This window comes from Piliocolobus tephrosceles, chromosome 5, assembly GCF_002776525.5.
Source record: "Piliocolobus tephrosceles isolate RC106 chromosome 5, ASM277652v3, whole genome shotgun sequence".
Lineage (NCBI taxonomy): Eukaryota > Metazoa > Chordata > Mammalia > Primates > Cercopithecidae > Piliocolobus > Piliocolobus tephrosceles.
Window position 1 is genome coordinate 12,433,180 of NC_045438.1, and position 16,412 is coordinate 12,449,591.

At 48.5% G+C, this 16,412-nt stretch overlaps 1 protein-coding gene across 1 annotated transcript in view; it reads right to left on the reverse strand.

Moving 5' to 3' along the window:
- Nucleotides 1-901: 901 nt before the first annotated feature.
- Nucleotides 902-16,412, reverse strand: part of AGPAT4 (1-acylglycerol-3-phosphate O-acyltransferase 4) — a 150,424-nt gene continuing 134,913 nt past the window's right edge. The window contains exon 9 of the mRNA XM_023223650.2: nt 902-7,516. Coding sequence (XP_023079418.1) covers nt 7,422-7,516 — 95 coding nt within the window. The 3' untranslated portion in view covers nt 902-7,421. The remainder of the gene's footprint in view (nt 7,517-16,412) is intronic.

The following is a 16,412-nucleotide window of genomic DNA, read 5'->3' on the forward strand; positions in this document are numbered from 1 at the left end:
TGTGCAACTTCAGTGGTTTTCTACCCACCATGCATTCTCATGTCATCTCTCCTCTTCAGAGTCGATGGGGTTCCTTTGTCACACAACTCCAGGATCTACTGTTTCTATTGCATTTTATTTATTCTTTACTCATAATCTTCCTCAATTGCCTCTGCTTCCACTTCAGAGTTAATTACTGTAAAAATTTTTTTTTGTTTGGGGCTGAAATCAACTTCATCATATTGCTTATTCATGCTCTCTATACTTGACTATTCCTGTGCATATTTGAATATTGCTGTCTCCCCTCACTGTAAGTCATTCATCTCTGCTTCCCAGGTTCCTTCTGTAATCGTTTTCTAAAACTGCCTTGGCTTTCCCCGGCCTTGCTTCAGTTTGTCACTACCTTTTTAGAGAATGTCAGAACCAACGCTTACTATAGGTGTTCTGACAGTAGCAAGAGCACTGCATTCTGTGCCATGGATTTATACTAATCTTAATGCAACAAAACAGACATCCCTGCCTTCATGGACTATATAGTCTGTAATCAGGGAGACAGACAGACCTTGAATAGGTAGTTAAATGTGAGACATGCCCCCACTCCAGCCCCACCCCCAGCCCTTTTCTCTCATCCTGGTGAGAGATGATGGGGGATTGGCCTAGAGAGGGAAGTTCAGGGAAAGGCTCTGAGGAATGCAGTCATAAGGAAGGAGAAAAACAGTGAAGCCTGGGGAGAGGGGCAGGGGGACGCACTGGTGCAAAGGGCTAGAATGACCCAGACCAGGCAAGGGAGGTAGCAGGGGTCCACTGCAGGGCTGTCCCACTTTCCCTGAAGATACTGGGTGAGGCAGTGTAGAGATCTGCGTTTTTCCAAGTTAAAGTTTCAGTCAATTTTATTTCATACAATCCAGTAAGCTGTGCTGTCTAGTGGTATCCACACATACTTTATTAGTTTTATCTTTGTTCAACCCACCAACAAAAATTTGGAAAGATTGCTACACATGACAGAGCGACAGTACCCTAGGTTGACATGACAGCCCACATTATCAGTTCTCTGTTTCACATTAAAAAGTTACCATTCATTCAATCCAAACATCCACCGAATCCACACATTCTCTCAAAGACCAGCATGGTTCTGTCTAATACCTTGCTATAATTCCAAGTCATTCGTTCTCATAACTTATTTGAAAAGGCACATTTGGTCAGTCTGATGTCATTCTTAGGGCATCTTTGCTCTCTCCTAGCCATTGCTGCTTGCTTTTATGTACCTAAAAGTCATCCATTTAATGATCTGTTCCTGAATGTGGCTGCAAAGCAGTGTGTAAAACCCACTCACTTTCCCTCCTTAAATTGCCTCCCTCCAGGTCTGTTTCCTCAAAGATCATCCCTTAGTGGTTCACAATAATCATGAACCCTGGGGACAACTGATACAGGCTGAAAGGTAAGAATTCATTGTTCACTTAGAGCAACTCGTTCCCTGAGCTGAACCGTGTGTCTTCCACCCTTGCCCATGGTTCGATCTCTTTCCTTGACAGAACAAGCAAAAGAGCGGCTGCTCCGTCTCCTGTGAACATCTGTTGACTGTGGGCAACCTGGGCCAGCCTTGCTGTTATTTGCCTCAGATGCGAGTAAGGAAGCTCCAGTTGTAGCCTTGGCTCAGCCCAGGCCATGCCATTGTTACCCGGAAGCTGGCTCTGCAGCGTTGTGACTTAGACACTTTACAAGTCTGAGCCATCCTGTACTAGTTCATCAACTTTCCTTCCTCATCATCTGCAAAGATACAGAGAGAATGGCATTCCGAAATTCCATGGATGACTTTTCTGAATTTCCTAGAATGTTTGGCAAAGATGTGGCTAAAACTAGTACTATGGAATAGAAAAGGAGAAGTGACATTTGTATAATTTATTTTGGAAATGCAAAGGAATTATTATGCAGCAATCTTAACTTTGTGGACGTACCACTCACCTCCCTTAAAATTCAACAGAACCAGAGGTGCCAGAAATGTCAAAAATAACTAGTCATTCCAACGTGTAAAACAAGACTGCCTTGTTTAAAAAACAAAAAATTAAATGTAAAAATTGTATGACTCTTACCCAGTGAAAAGCTTTACTAACACAGCCCTGGGTGCTATTTCCAGATACTGAAAAGATCTAAGTAGGTGCTTAAGAACTGCTTTTTAACCCATTCACAACCTTCATATTAAACTAGGATGAGGCTGCAGGAGCTGAGGAAGCCCTGGGTGGGAACCTGGATGTCCTTTCCCAGAGAACAGCTTTGCTATTTCACTGGTAACTCTGAAACTTCAAAGTATTGACTGTGTAAAGTACTCAAGTTTATTTTGGCCTAATTATTCTTAAGAAAGGTGGTTCCTTTTTAGAAAAGGGAAGCAGAAGCTAATTGACATTCCATTACTCAGGCCTCTAGTAAGTGCCCCCTTCGTGCAGTCACTATTCACTGAGGTCCCTGCTGGGGGGCAGGGCAGGGCCATGAGCTCAGGAGCCCATCCCTGTGCTCAGAGATGGGACTCCAATGAGGAGACATACTATGTAGGTGCAATTTCTGATTTCTTAGTTTTTGACCAAAATAGCAGTAATTTCAAACAGTTGAATGCCGTGATCGCTACTGTGCCAGTTGGTGACGAATGTTGTGAATGGTATTGAATGTCCTGGACCAAGAGGAACAGCAACGTGTCCTTAGTCCTTGGCCTAAGAAGTCCATCAAGTCCTTCTCTCAAGTTGTACGTCTGTTATTTTCAAAAGCCATTGTGACAGGTCTAAACCCTGGAGTATTTGGTTTATGTTTAAATGTACTTGACACTCCGGAAACACTCAACCTAAGCCCTGGATGCAGGAGGCAGGGACACCGAGGATGTGAATTACAGTGCTGGGATGTGCTAAGGCCTAGAGAGGCGTCAGGCCCTGTGCTGGCTTAGGGGATTCTGTGATGACTGCGCCCTAGGCCCTCATTACGGGCTCCGGGTTTGGAGTGCAGAGGGATTGGCGTTTGTAAAGATTGCTTGCTTACCCTTTGTGTAGCATGCACGTTCAGGATGTGACTTCAGCTTCATTCATACTGTCCAAAAAAAAAAAAAAAAGAAAAAAATTCTAAACATTGTTTTCAATTAAATTCCTGAAGATATTTGTAGGGAAACACCCTTCTGAGATGCAACCAATTTCTTGTCCACACAGCTACCATATCCTTATATAGATGGGGAAAAATCCAGACAAGCGGGAATTTCAGCAGCCGGCTTGAAGCCCCTTAATGGTCCCTTGGCAGAGGCAAAGAATGAGCCCAGAGCCTGAAATTCAAGATGCTGGTCTCTTCTGAACACACCGTGGAGCAACGCAGTGCACCTGCAGATGCAGCACTCAGCAGCCTGGAATGCCAGCTCACGTGCCCTCACCTAGAAACGCCTTCTCGGCTGAATGGCTGCTCGCTCTCAGCAGCACCTGTCAGCATAGCTCAGCTGCTTCTGCCCCCTGCGCTGAGGTGTGACTAGTAACAGAAGAGTCAGAAAGCATGGTGGAGTCAGAAAGCATGGCAGAGCTAGCACACTGTGAGCATGTTGCGCGTGGGCTTGCTTAGTATTTCCTTCTCTGTAAACATCACTTAGGAGCTACGTCAATTAAGGCATTTTAAGACACAGGTGTGATGGAGGCATTATGAGGAGACTACTCCACAGGACCTTGGAGAGTTGCATTTTGGGGGGACTTTCCTTGAAGCTCAGGAGGAAGGAAGCAGTGGCCTCTTGGTCAGCTACAGATGCAGGCAGGTTAGGGCCTGTCTTGCTTTCCTGTTCTTTTAAACACAAATGGCAAGTCACAAATATTCCTCTAAATATTCCTCCGTACAGCCTAGGGCCCCTCGAGACGTGCAAACCAAAGTATTTGTTTTTATTTTCTCTTTAACCTAGTAAGTATGTGAAAAGTCTGGACCATTGCTTTAGAGAAGGCTGGATTAAATCTCTTGTTCTGAGCAGGAGTAGGGACCCGAGAGAATCTTCACTGGATACCTTTCGTCACACTTCGGTCAATAGTTACGAGTAAGTTCTAAAGCCTATGCGAAGCCCGTTCTGTTTTGCTTGGGGACCAGCCAGCCCACTCCTCCACTCCAGTGGGGTCTTCTTTGTGTCTTTCACATCAACTATTACAAGTTTTGGCTGGACAATTAATGACATTTACATCATTGTCCCACATACGGATATATTAGAAAAACCCTAATGTTTTAACATTTTTTTAATCATCAGCTACTTTTACAAGGCTTTGCGTACATTTGTTTAGGGAATACAGCAGTCAAGAGATACTCCAGTACTACTGTGTGATCGTATGAAAAAAGTTGGTTTTCTCTCTGTCAAAGTCAACAGGGTGGTAGACTAACTCACAGAGTGCCTTACTACTTCCTCCCGATTAATCATGTTCACTTTATAGTGGCAGAATCAGTCCAGTCTCCCAGGCCTCAAGCTGCATCTTCCGAATGGTTGGTGTCTTTTAATCGAGTCCCCGTGGGCTGCGTTTCCTGGAAGAAGTCCATTGAATTCCCTGCCTCTATAAGCTGCAGGAGTTGCCTAGGATATGGCCCTTCATGTCTGGGGATGACCCTGCATCGCTCTCCAGATTTCACTCAAGGTTCGTATTTTTCTCTGCCACCTTGAATTACAGAACAGGCGCTCAGTAGTGTGATAAGCTTTAAGCCAGAATGAGATGGAAAGGTGGAAAAGACAGGAAGTGTAGCTCTTGGTCCATGGAGCTCTACTTAGGGGACAAAAAGATGGCTTAAGCTCCATGGGTTTTCACCTTGTAGAAAAACTTAACACCCTGGGGACCAAAGCAGTTCTTTGCTGAGGAGATGGTGACCTCCGTGTGACCTGAACATGGGGGAAGATACCAGAGGAGGAGTGATGAGCTTTTGTCCAGGAGTACCCGTGGTTGTCTGTGTCATTAAGGGTGCAGGGTGGAAGGAAACCAGGTTCCCAGGCCACATAACAACATTGTTCTTCGTGGACAGGTCAGATGACTGATGAGAAAGAGGTCCAGCTCTCTCCCCAGCATGCCACATTCTCTTTCGGCTCTCAGGTGATTCAAAACTTAGCGTTCACTTAGTGATTTCCTAAGAGAATTCTGCCTGCATTCCTCCAGCCTGGCACCAAAGGCCCTAGCAGGCAGCCTGTTTGCTTGCTTGTGTTTTGTGTGATACCAGAGCCAACTCAGAAGAAAATTGAATGTCTGGGCCCCTGGATCTACGTTTTCAGAACTTAGATTACCTCTGTGTTGAATGGAAGAATGACAATGAGAAAAATAACACATTTTTAGTATGGCAGGAAAATTTCTGAGCATTTTTGAGAAGTAGCAACATAGAGGCAGCTTTCTTGTCTTTCATCCTTGGCTTAGTGCTGTAGGATTCTTAAAGTGTGCCTCTTTTACCCTTGACACACCCCAAGAGGTAGATATCATCACCCCCATTTTACAGATGGGGAAATTAAGTCAGCAAGGAAAAGTGTCTCACCCAAATCCTACAGCCAATGAGCTGCAGAGTTCAGGTGAACAGCGTAACTCAGCATCATGGACCCCTCCAAGAGACGGGCCCAATAATCCAGGCACAGGCCCACAAGGGCGTGTTTACACACACACAATGCTATGCACCATGCACACCTCCACTTCTCCAAGGGTCCCTGCTGCCTAAGGTCATGTCCTGGGCTTTTGCCCACAGATCTCTGCCAACAGATGTCTGCACACGGTGCTTCATGTCCCTGTGTGGGATGGGCAGATGTGCTGGATGCTCCCATCAAGCCTGCCTGCAGGGCCACCAGCTAGTTAACTCAGGCCCTGGGTTCTGCAGTCAGCTCTTCCCACAAGTCAGCCAGGATTTGTTTTTTCACTTCTGCAGATTCAAATTCATTTGTGTCAACAATGCATTACTGTCCTGTAAGCAGAGGGAACGTCTCTAGAGCTGGCTCGTAACTCGCTTATCTAGTTTGGTTGTGCTTGGTAAACACTTAATGACTAAATGAGCAAATAGCCAAAAACATGACTGCGTAGACTAGGCCTTATAATGTTTGGTCAGTTTTTGCATGGAGCAGTTCATTCCTTCTCATGTTACCACGGCAACACAGGCAGTTTTTCTCAGCAACTTGCTGCTGCACACCAGGAGAAAGACGTATCCTGCCTAACTCATCCTCCAGATACCCATCGGTCCAAGTGCCTTTGGTGTTTTGGCCTAAGATGACTTAATAGCTAGTATTTAATTGTTCTGCAAAAATAGCACTGCTTTTAGTTCCTTCTTCTTGTGCATTTTTGGCACCCGTTGGCTGACAGCAGTCTGGAAAGGCCACTGGAGATGCTTCCGGGCAGAACTCTTCCATGGAGTAAAATGGGAGCAGACAGGAGCCCAGAAGGAAGGCAGAAGCCTGGGGGATTTTTGTACATGGGATGTCGGCTCCAATTTGACCCTGATCAGAGCAGGACCTGGCTTCTTGAGGGCTGCAGAAAAGCTCTACATGCTGGGAAGGGGCGAGGCATTTTATAAAGTGAACCTGCCTTTTATTAGGGGTGACTTTGGCTGTCACTGCTGAGAGGAACGGTCGATGCAAACTCATCTCACAAATCGCTACAGAGTGCCCAGGCTGTATGTTCATGACATTTATGTTCAATTTCAAGATCAGTTTCTTCAGGGAGTTGGGCACATCTTCAAGACTTAGGCTGGGAGACTGCACTGCAGAGACCTAGCGAACCTCTCCCTTGCTGTGTGCCAGGGACACACTTGGTTGGTCTCCACGCACATGCTTGCCATCTCTGCCCTCACAAATGCTCATGGGCACCTGGACCTGTGTCTCCTGCAAGGAGCTGTGCTGGCCGCCCGCCCCTCTCAACTGCCCACACCTCCGTGGCTGCTGCCTCCTGTGGGCAGGATCTGAAACACCAAAGCCATGGGCAAGGGCAGGATGGAGGGGCAGCGGTCTATGTAAACATACACCACAGATGACCCAGACAAGCACTTTAATTTTTTTTTTTTTTTTTTGGAGGCATAATTTAGTCATCTCACCTAAAGCACTTTTCACTTTATCTCTGGCAACCAAGGGTTACAGAAAACTCAGCACCAAAGGATGAAAGAGGAACTTGTCCCCTTCAGTCCCCAGCCCTGCCCTCCCCTGCAGCCTAAAATACCCTTTCCATGGTCACAGAACAAAGTTCACACTCACCACACAGCCATTCTCACACACACTCGCACAAAAAGAAAACCAAACCCAATAAAGCACATGGGGGAAAAAAGATTACAAAACATCTTCCTCCCCATCCGGCCTTCAGACCAGACTCCCTGGCTGGAGAGGCCAAGACTTCCGCCGTGCCCAGCAGGGCTCACCCAGCCTTTGTCACCATGTCCCACTGAGGAGGATATGCAGAGGCCACCAGTTCCCCAAGGTTCCCTTCGGATGGTGACACCTCCCTGAGTCAGTCATTCTGTTTCTGCTTGCTGTCAGAGTTGCCGTAGGCAGAGCCCTTGTCAATTTCCGTCACACCAATCATCCATCGAACTCCCATGGAGGCTGCAGAGACAAGGAGAGCAGATTTAGGAGTAGCCCGAACAGACTACAGGCCCATTTGCCCACAGAGCATGTGAGAAGGCCCGTGGCCACAAATCACAAGCACCAGCTGGGAGCTGGCGGGTTTGAGGTGACATCATCCTCCCAGTTTTACAGTCATCCTTGAGTGTGGACGTCTGTGTGACATGAAGAAAAAGCAAGGCTGCTCTGGTGGGGGTTTTCCTCCTTGGACCCTGAAGGTGAACGATTTGGCAAGCCATGCACAGCTGTTCACAGGGACTCAGAGAAATCCCTGGCTTCCTCTGCTGGCTCCCAGGTAAAGAGGATTCTCTTGTGAATGAAGGGCAGGAACTTAACAGCGCATGTTCGGCGAAGTTTTATAAAGAACAGACCAGGAGCCTGGAAGATACAAGAGCTCGAGTACCGAGTGCCCAACGAGCTTCAGCACTGCTTTTGGTGCAAGTGTCACAGCAGTGAGAAAATCCCCGCCCTTCCCTCTGACGACAGGATTTGCCAGCACCAGAAAATGGGCAGGACCCTCGTGGGAGCCCAGTTTCATATAGGAAGCTGGAAAGCAGGGCGCAATGCTCAGAAGTTGCAATTTCAACTACTCCCTCTGGAGAGGGCAGATTTGGTGAGGTCCTTGGGTGCCGGGCCCAAGACTTAATCATTTGATGTGCTCAGCACTGGGCATGGGGCTTGGAAAACAGTCCGTTTATAATGTTTAAGAATGGATAGACAAATAAGTGAATGAAATCCCCCAAATCATGATGCACAGGGTTACCTAGCATTAGCATCGTGGTTGATTAACTGGGACATGGATGGAAGAGCCTGGGATGGGCGAATCCAGCCCAGCCAGCAGGAGGCACCCATCTCCCATGGGTCATTTACAAATGGGAGGACTCCTGCGTGGAGTGTGACAGTAGCAGTGAGAGTGGAATTCTTGTAGAGCAGGAAAAAAGTAGTAAAACGTGGACCCTGTGGCCTTTGAAGAGGAGTAAGACACAAACACAAAGTCCTTCAGGACAGAATGCAGTCAGGCGCAGGCTCAGGGTGATGGGGCGGGGCAGTCAGCTCCTCAGATGCTCCTGGAGACGTCCTGTGTCCACACTGCACCCTGGGCAGTGCTCAGGCTTCTTTTTTTGGTGCTCGCTACACACCTGGGTGGCCCTGTCTGCAGCCTTCATCCTGAAGGGGCCTTCTCCAAGAGGACACGGGTCTGTGTGTGCCTTGCTATTGCCTGCTATTGAAGCAGAAGGGCTGCGCTTGCCTCTGCCCTACCAGGGACCCTTGGCCAGCCTCAGCAGCATGGCAGGGGATGGGGCTGCCCCCAGGCCTGCCTTAAGATGAGGTGCTTTCTTCTCCATCCTATTTTTTTTCCTTACAAGGTGTGGGTGTTAATATTTTAATTTTTAACATTAAAATGCAACATAATGTTTCAAAAGACTAGTAGGGTCTATTTGAGGCACAGGAGCCAGCTTGTTTACTGCAACCACATGCTCTAGAATTGGTTGGGTCAGTCAGAATGAATGAGATAGGTTTATGTGCTGTGTGACCTGTTTTGGTGGTTATCATTCATTAGGTGAAAAGACGTGTTGAAGAAACTCCACTGACAGGAATTTACATATGCTTGAGACTGGAAAAAGCATGTGCACCAAATTGTCAGTAATGATTCTCTGGGAAGTAGGCTCAGTGGGAATTTTGTCCTGACACACTTTCAATTTTCTGCACTTGCATATTGCTTGGGCCTTTTATAGTGAGCATACCGCAGCTTTGTGTTTCACAGAAAATAACTGAGACCTGTCCATCTGAAACAAGCACGCGATCTCTGTATGCCTGGACACTGTGCCATCTCTCCCAGGCTCTCCAAAGCCTCAGAGAGGATGCCAGGCTTGCGGAGATGGGGCCTTTCACAGGGAAACCCCGAAGTCTTCCTTGGCTCCAGGAAGCATGGGCCTGCTGTTCACAGGGCAGGAAGCAAGCACGACAGGCTGCCCCACCACAGAAGCAAGGAGCAGGGTGCACAGAGGCTTGGTGCCAAGAAGCAGCAGTAGCCTGAGAATCCTGGTCACCTGGGGCCAGCACAGATCTGTGAAAAGCTCTTGTCAGCAAGCGTCTCCACTCAGTGTCATCCACCTGCAGCAAAGGAGAAGCCACAGGCGCCCCCAGAGGAAGGCAGGGAGCTGCCCATACGTCCCCACCGGCCTCCAGCACAGCACTTTCTTCAGAAACAGGAAATGATGCCAGTGAGTAGAGCTGTCTGCAGGGGACAGGGAGGGAGCACTCGCAGCTGTTGGGGAGTGAAGTGGCAGCTGCATCACCACCCAAGAGGGAACGTGTGTGTTTGGACGAACGGAGGCAAGATGGCACACTTCCGGGTTCTTCATCACCAACTTTTCCCGCGTGCGCAAAAATGCATCCGGCGCCCGGGAAGGTGCAGACCAATCAGGCATACACCAGGTGATGTTAATCCGAAGAGACCAAGATTCACCTGGTCGCACCTACGGAACACCCTCCTCCCGCCCGACACGTCCGTGCCCCGCCTGTTGCCCTTCTACTCCTAGAAAAGCCGCTCCCGGCGAGCGCACCACGCGGGCTTCCTCAGCCCCCATTCTTGTTGGGACTGCATCAGGAACTCCGCCCGAGAGCTCCACCGGGCGACTCTCTCGGCCTCCTTTGCCAGAGGCCGACAGACCTCACCCCCACACCTTCTTCCCTGAAGCTGGGTGACCAAAAACAAATTTGCAGTTTTGCTCCTAGCCTTGCCTACTCGCTGGTTCTTTTTTGCTCCTAGCCTTGCCTACTCGCTGGTTCTTTTGTGTCTTAGAAAAACAAATCAGGTGGTGCCGAACCCGGGAGGAGACCCCTCCTCAGGCCTTTAAGGGTTGAAGAACCTCCTCCTGCTTCCACGCCGCAGACGGACCAGGACCTGAGACTCGCTTCCCTTATTCTCACGGCCTCTCTGAGGTAAGTGTCCTTGTCTCCTCTTTACCTCCCTCGGCGCAGGTCCGAGGCCCACTTTTGAGCCACCAGGTGGCTCGGGAGACCCGTTCAGGACGGAGACGTCTGCCTGAGGGTAATCTCCACTGGCTCCAAGAGCCTCCAGTCTGTCTCTGGTGGTTCCAAAGGATGCTTTGAAGCCAGGCAGAGATCCACTTCTGTTTCCATTGTGTACATTGTGTAAGTAAAGAGGAAACAAATGGGAAACCCCCAGTCCAAATTTCCAAAGAGCACCCCCTTAGGGTGCCTCTTAGCCAATTTAAAAACCTCACAGCTCGAACAAGACCTTAGGAGGAAGCAGTTAATTTTCCTTTCCACTGTGGCATGGCCTCAATATAAACTAGATAATCAGTCTCAGTGGCCACCAGAGGGCACCCTAGACCGCAATGTTCTGATTGACCTCAGCAATTTCTGCCAGCGGCTAGGCAGGTGGTCCGAAATTAATTACATACAAGGCTTTTGGGCCTTACGCTCTTCGTCCCGACTTCTGTAGCCAATGTTCTTTGGCCCAGGTTATGCTGGCCAAGGACGCCGGCTCACAGAAACCCGAAAAAGAGGAGTCTTCATTCTTTTCTGTTCAGCCGGAGGACCTAGGGTTTCCTTTTGTCTCCGCACCCTCACCCCCGCCCTACACTCCTCCTTCTCCCCCCGTCCAGACTCCTCCTTCCTCCTCCTTATCTACTAGTAATCTACTCAGTCCCGTGTCTCCTTCGGGGCCCCCAACTGGCTGTCTTGAGTCCCCTGTCTCTGCCCACACCCGCTGTAAGTGCCCTGCTGATGCCCCCACTCCTGCCCCACACCCTCCTACAGTGTTAGCACCTTTGCGAGAGGTAGCTGGGGCAGAGGGGGTAGTCAGAGTACATGTCCCTTTTTCCACTGGCTGACCTTTCCAAAATTGAGAAGCGCTTAAGTGATTTCTCAGCAAATCCTACCATATACATAAAGGAATTTAGATACCTTTTGTCAGGCCTATGACTTAACTTGGCATGACCTCCAGGTGATCCTAACTTCTACCCTAAACCCTGAGGAGCAAGAGCGGCATCCTAGCAGCCGCCAGGCAGCACACTAACCAACTACATTTAACTGACGCCGCCATTCCACTAGGGGAGCAAGCAGTTCCCTCGGCAGACCCAGACTGAGACTACCAAGTAGGCCAGCCTAGGCACTGTAGGCGAGACGTAATGGTCCAGTTTGTTGGCTGGTATGCAAGCAGCCTCAAACAAAACTGTAAATTTTAACAAATTAAAAGAAATTATTCAAAATCCGGAAGAAAATCCAGCCGCATTTTTGAATAGGCTGACTGAGGTTCTAACTCAATATACCCGGTTAGATCCGGCCTCCCCCACAGGGGCCACCATTTTGGTGTCTTATTTCATTTCTCAATCAGCTCCTGGCATTCGTAAAAAACTTCAAAAGGTAGAGGATGGTCCTCAGACACCAATACAAGACATAGTTAAATTAGCCTTTAAGGTTTATAACTCCAGAGAGGAGACGGCTGAGGCACAGCGGCAGGCTCGCCTCAAACAGAAAGTACAGCTCCTAGCAGCGGCTTTACAGCCCAGTCGTAACCCCAGACCAGAGAGCACACACCCCGCAGACTCTAAGGCTACAAAAGGACCCTGCTATAAGTGCAGCAAGGCAGGACACTATGCCAACAGGTGTCCACAAGGTCCCTGAGCCCCAACGCAGCCTTGCTATAAGTGCAAGGCGTCAGAACATTGGGCCAGGGAATGTCCTAACCCTCGTCCACTAGCAACCCCCTGCCCTGCTTGCCAACAGGAAGGACACTGGAAGTCTGATTGCCCCACCCTGGGAACAGGTGCCGCGTCTCAACGTGACCCCCTTTCCCAGGATCCTGGGAGCTCCTTCCAGCTCCTACATTTGGACGACAACAACTGAAGGTGCCGAGACTCGGGGACCCCCATCACCCTCGCTGAGCCGTGGGTAACTCTCCTGGTAGCAGGTAAGACAATTTTTTAATGGACAGCGGGGCTACCTATTCTGTTTTGCCATCCTTCTCTGGACCTAGCCTTCCATCCAATATCTCTGTAGTAGGAGTGGATGGAAAGCCATCCACTCCACGAAAAACTCCACTTCTCAATTGCTGCCTGGCTAACAACTACTTTGCACACTCGTTCCTCATTATACCTTCATGCCCTACCCCCATACTAGGCCGAGACATTTTAAGCACCTTAAAGGCCTCCATATTCATTCCCACCAACCCATCCACTTCCCTTCAACCCCCTCACGACCTGTTGCTCATGCTTTGTGCAGGTGCACATGCTCCTCCTATGTCACCCCCACCCCCCATCTTCCCTATTTCTGTACACCCTCAAGTGTGGGACACTTCCACCCCGGTCATAGCGGCCCACCACCCACCAGTTCTTGTCAAGCTCAAAGATCCCACTCGTTTCCCAAACCACCCCCAGTTCTCTCTCTCTCCTACACATCTGCAAGGTTTAAAGCCAATTATCACACGACTACTTAGCCAACATATTCTTGTCCGCACACATTCCCCCTGTAACACTCCAGTACTTCCAGTTAAGAAGGCAGACGGAACGTATAGGTTAGTACAGGATCTTTGGCTAGTCAATGAGGCTGTCCGTCCCACGCACCCTGTAGTTCCCAACCCTTACACCCTTCTGTCCCATATCCCCACCAATTCTACTTATTTTACTGTGCTAGACCTTAAGGATGCCTTCTTTACCATACCCCTACACACAGACTGCCAGTTCCTTTTTGCCTTCACATGGGAGGACCCAGACACACATACCTCCACTCAACTGACGTGGACAGTCCTCCCACAAGGGTTCCGGGACAGCCCCCATTTCTTCGGTCAGGCCTTAGCGAAAGACCTTGCCTCCTGCCCTCTCACTAATAGCAAAGTTCTGCAGTATGTAGATGATCTCCTAATCTGTAGCCCTACCAAACAAGCCTCTCTTCTAGACACTGCAACTCTCCTCAACCATTTCGGCTCATTAGGTTATAGAGTATCTAAACACAAGGCCCAAATTTCTTGCCAAACCGTCATATACTTAGGAATCGAAATCACCCCAACAACCCGGTCACTAACTACCGACCGTATGGCCCTAATATGAAACCTTCTTCCCCCTCAAGATGCAAAAGAAATTCAATCTTTCCTAGGTCTAATAGGTTTCTTCAGACATTGGATCCCCAATTTTGGAATCCTAGCCAAACCTTTATACGCCGCAGTTAAAGAAATCCCACATGGGCCTTTGTCCAACCCCAAGTTAATCTCGACTCATTTCACCCACTTAAAAGCTTGCCTTCTCTCACAACCCACTCTCTCACTGCCTGATTTCCAGCGTCCCTTCCAACTCTTTACAGATGAAAGGCAGAAAGTGGCAGTTGGTCTTTTAGCCCAGCCTGTCAGCAGTACCCACCGCCCTGTGGCCTATCTATCCAAACAACTAGACCCAACTGTACAAGGCTGGCAAACCTGTCTGCGTGCATTAGCAGCAGCAGCCTGCCTGACCCAGGAAGCAAAAAAGCTCATTAGAGGCAGTAATTTAACAGTCCTCTCCACACACCGTCTTTAGGATCTCATTTCTCATAAAAGTATTAGCCACTTAACTCCATCCCGGCTCCAATTTTTCCATCTCTTATTCATAGAAGACCCGACTGTTACTTTAGAAGTTTGCTCCTCTTTAAGTCCAGCCACTTTACTGCCAGACCCTCTTAAACCACCCCATACTAAACATTCTTGTCCTGAGGTCCTGGAGGCTCAACCCCCCAGCCACCTACACTTGCATGACCGGCCCCTTCAGAATGCACAACTAACCCTATTTGTAGATGGCAGCTCCTTTATCAGCCCTCAAGGAAACAGACAGGCAGGATATGCAGTAGTTACCTCCTCCAGTTTTAGAGACAAAACTCCTACCACAAGGGACCACATCACAGCAGGCAGAACTCACTGCACTAACCAAGGCACTCCTCCTATCAAAAGGAAAAACAGTAAACATATACACAGATTCTAAATATGCTTTTCTAATCGCACACACCCATTCAGTCATCTGGAGAGAGAGAGGGTTTTTAACCACCGGCGGTACCCCTATTATTAACAAAAACCAAATACTCAAACTACTAGATGCACTATCGGCACCATCCAAGGTAGCCATTATACATTGTAAAGGGCACCAAACTTCATCTAACCTGGTAGCAGCTGGCAACAATTTTGCTGACGTCACTGCCAAGTTAGCTGCCGGATTTTCCACCCCCAAGCCTCCTTCTGTCTGTTTTCTCTCCCCCCAGTATGCCCCTAATTACACTCAGGAAGAAAAGGCTAAGCTATTACAAAATCCAACAGCCAAACTACCTACAGATGACTGGATATATATTAATAACAAATTAGTTATTCCTGAAACACAACTCCATACCATTCTAACAGACATACATAATTCTTTACATATAGGACTCAAAGCCTTATACAATTTTCTAAAACCCCTCCTCCATTGTCCAACACTACAAAAACACTTACCATCAACCAGCAGTGCTCTACCTGCCTAAAGGCAAATCCTCAAGGCGCATCGCGTAATCCCCATCCCAGCCATCAACTCAGAGGACACCAACCAGGCGAAGATTGGCAAATTGATTTCACACATATGCCAAGACATAAAAAATTCAAATACCTCTTAACCCTTGTGGACACCTTTTCAGGGTGGATAGAGGCCTATCCCACCACAGGAGAAACTGCTAACATTGTTGCCTCAATACTCACTGAACATATTATCCCTAGGTTTGGCCTTCCAGTCACTCTTCAATCCGACAACGGTCCAGCATTCATCTCGAAGGTAGTCCAACAGGTGGCAGCCCTCCTACACATCACCTGGAAACTCCACATCCCTTATAGGCCTCAGTCTTCTGGTAAGGTGGAAAAGGCTAACGGACTCATCAAACAACAACAGCTCACCAAACTCTCAATCGAAACCCAGCAGTCGCGGGTAACTCTCCTTCCTTTAGCCCTGACCCGGCTGCAGGCAGCACCTCGAAGCCCAACAGGTCTCAGTCCGTTTGAATTAGTCTACGGATGGCCCCTAACCCTCCAGCAAATACCTTCCCTGCCAGCCCCTTTGGTGAACTACCTCCCATATCTCACTCTTCTCAGACAACTCCTAAGACAACACGCTGAGTTAGCATACCCTCCTCCAACAGACGCTTACAACCCACATCTCTCCCTCAGTCCCGGAGACCAAGTATACATAAAAGATATCCAAGCCAAAGACTTACAGCCCAGGTGGAAAGGCCCATACACTGTCCTCCTGTCTACACATACAGCAGCAAAACTCCTAGGACACACGCATTGGATTCATATTTCCCAGCTAAAAAGGGCCCCCGCCGAAAGCAATCAGTGGAAATCAGTTCAACTTTCCCCCACTCGCCTCAAACTTACTAAATTTTCTTAACTATCTCATACTCCCCAAGCTTGCCAGGCCCATCCTTCTGGGTTTTGCCCATATTCCAATAAATGCTTCCATTTCTCATTCCTATACTAATACTGTGCTTTATTTTATGTTTTGCCCCCATTTTGATCAAATTTCTCCATGCCAAGATTCAAGAAATCACTCGCGTCACCTTCAACCAAATGCTTCTTCATCCGTACGTCCAAATACCAACCATAGGCCCCGACCTTAACGACACCCCTTAACAGCAGGAAGCAGCCAGACCACGACACCCCTTATCACTATTATCAATAAAAGGTTGGACTGTTTGGACGAACAGAGGCAAGATGGCGCACTTCCGGGTTCTTCATCACCAACTTTTCCCGCATGCACGAAAATGCAGCCAGCGCCTGGGAAGGTGCAGACCAATCAGGCATACGCCAGGTGATGTTACTCCGAAGAGACCAAGATTCACCTGGTCGCACCTACGGAACGCCCCC